This window comes from Aplysia californica, unplaced genomic scaffold (assembly GCF_000002075.1).
Source record: "Aplysia californica isolate F4 #8 unplaced genomic scaffold, AplCal3.0 scaffold00418, whole genome shotgun sequence".
In the NCBI taxonomy this organism is placed as follows: Eukaryota; Metazoa; Mollusca; class Gastropoda; order Aplysiida; family Aplysiidae; genus Aplysia; species Aplysia californica.
This window is the reverse complement of record NW_004797688.1, coordinates 665,839-668,280: the sequence shown is the minus strand read 5'-3', so window position 1 is coordinate 668,280 and position 2,442 is coordinate 665,839. Positions and strand designations below refer to the sequence as shown.

The 2,442-nt window shown below is 43.2% G+C and overlaps 1 protein-coding gene across 1 annotated transcript in view; it reads left to right on the top strand.

Annotated features, from left to right (window-relative positions):
• Window positions 1–883: 883 nt before the first annotated feature.
• Window positions 884–2,442, top strand: part of LOC101856280 (nidogen-1) — a gene marked incomplete in the record, with an annotated part of 55,301 nt that continues 53,742 nt past the window's right edge. The window contains 1 exon segment of the mRNA XM_005104399.3: window positions 884–1,472. Within this exon segment, the coding sequence (XP_005104456.2) occupies window positions 1,245–1,472 (228 nt within the window).

Here is a 2,442-nt window from a genome sequence, read left to right as displayed (position 1 = left end):
AAATCTGAGCCAAAGTCCAATCCATACTCATGGGATAAAATTATAAACGTGAAGCTAATTATGCCTTGGTTCCGATGACGTCACGCGTCTTGCAGTCGTGGAGACCAACCGTCGCGCATCCATCTTTCAGCCCCCGGGGGAGAGTTTATCTGAAGCACGTGATAGTCCCCGTCCCGATGAGAGGCCCCATACTGACATGGTAGAACAAGAGACGGCATTATGAGTCCGCGCAGTTACATGGACAGAGGTGCCAGGGATCTTTGGGGCACCCCCTGGAGCAGACACATAAGGCTGCTCTGTGTTGGCTACAGATAGCAACGGGAGTCATCTGACCCGCAGTTTGGACCATCCTCTTCTTCTTCCTTTTCTTCGCTCGACACTTGGGCTACCCCTCTCATTAAGCAAAATCTTGAGTGTTGGTGAAAAATGAGGGGGAGAGAGAGGGCTCTTCGTTTTGCCTATATTCCCACTACCCTCCCCCTCCCCTCCTGTAACCTTCGTCCAACGCATGCCTTTGCTTCTTGGTTGAGCCATAAGTAGGACTCCTCACGTTTCATTTGCAAAGGGAGATAAAGAAAATATAATCACATCAAGTGTTGTCGACAGGGTTATCACATTTTTCTTTAAGAAGAGTTTTTGTCTAGGCGTGGACTTCGCTTGTCTTGCAAATTTGTGGCTTTAGAAGAGAGAGAGAGAGAGAGAGAGAGAGAGAGAGAGAGAGAGAGAGAGAGAGAGAGAGAGAGAGATACATCTCTAATTATAGCTATATTCAGGTCCGTGTCGCAGGACGGGCCCTCTTTCTCTTTCTTCTTCTCCGGCGCAGGTTGGGTGCGGCGCACACCGGAAAGCGAGCTCCCCTCGCCCACAGCTCCAGTGAATATTTATTCTTCGGATTGTCCCTCGTGTTCACTCTCAGGGGCTCGTCCCTCTTACTTTTTTTTTATTAACAAGGAAGAGATAAAGTTTCGTTTCATTGTATAGTTTTACACTTTATTGAATTGTATTTCAGGTGAGACGTTTCTCAATAGTTCAGGTGCAATGTGGTTGTGATTCAAAATCCTGGACTGTAGTGGGTACATAATTTTTCTACCTGTTTTAGACTCAAGTCAAGACTAAAATCAAACACCTTTTAGAAGACCATTTATTTCACCAGACACCGTGCCAAACTGTTGAAAGCTAATATTTGTTCATATTTATATACATTCCTCAACTGAACCGCACTGGTGTTAACTCTCAACATCAGCATGGCCCCGTGTAGTTTTATGATGAAGGCCTTCCTCCCCTGCGTTGCCTTTGTGTTTTTAACATTGGTTCAGCAAGACTCTGTGGACGCTGTAGCTTTGAACTTATTTTACCCGTTCGGCCCCGAGGTAAGCGACAGTACGCTGAGACCGGGCGATGACATCAGCTCTCCGGAGATCGACCTCGACGAAGACATCGTTTTCTACAATAAGTCCTACAGGAGCCTATACGTAAGTACATAATATCGCAACATTCTTTTAGTTTACTGCACCTGCTTCGTTGTCTCTCTCGTGCTTTCTGCTGCTTCTACTTTTTTTAGTCGCACCCTTACCATGAGCTGTTCCTGACAAACTGTTTCTGTTATCTTGCTGACTCGCGGTTAATTACAACTTAGCTTTATGCTAACCAACCACAATAGAAAGCAGAGCCATTATGATCACACATTAAGGATTCAAGGAATCACAAATATAAATCCCTTCAAAAGAAAACAGTAGATTGGATCATATTAGAAAGGGTACACATTAATCCTTTTCTCCCTGTGTTCTCAACCGGTTTCTGAAGCATGCCCTTGAAAACTTTGTGCGAAATTAAATACCCTCTCTTTGAACAATGATTTACTGCTGCTGTCACGCGATATAAATGAACTTAAAATAAATCTTATCAGCCAGTGCATGTAATACAGAAAGGAGAGGAAACGGGTGGGCCGTTTTTGAGAATGCACAATCTTGACTGTGGTTTTGGAATTTGTGGACTGTACAGTTGTTTGTTGTCATTTAGATTGTTTTATCCATAGACTATCTTTTACGGGAAGTATTTTGATGCGCCATGTAACCTTTTAGAACCTGAACAATACAGGAGAATACTTAGGATCGGCAACCTTCTAGAGAACAAGGTTTTTCAGTGGGATGTGCCGTGTATTTTTCCCGAATTGTTAGAGAAAGATAATATAGTCGTGGACAGGGAGTACTTTTCCTCCAAAGACTATGGCCCATCGGGTTTAGTTGTTATCAATCCTCTGTCCCAAAAGTGTCAAGTCAGCAATATCTGCCACGCATGGTGGAACACTGAAAGATGAATTATATTAGTCCGTTTCAGATACATAAAGCGTTTGACACGATTGTAAGCAAAGTTTAAAAAGTGAAATAGTATGATGATGATGATGATGATGATGATGATGATGATGATGATGATGATGATGAT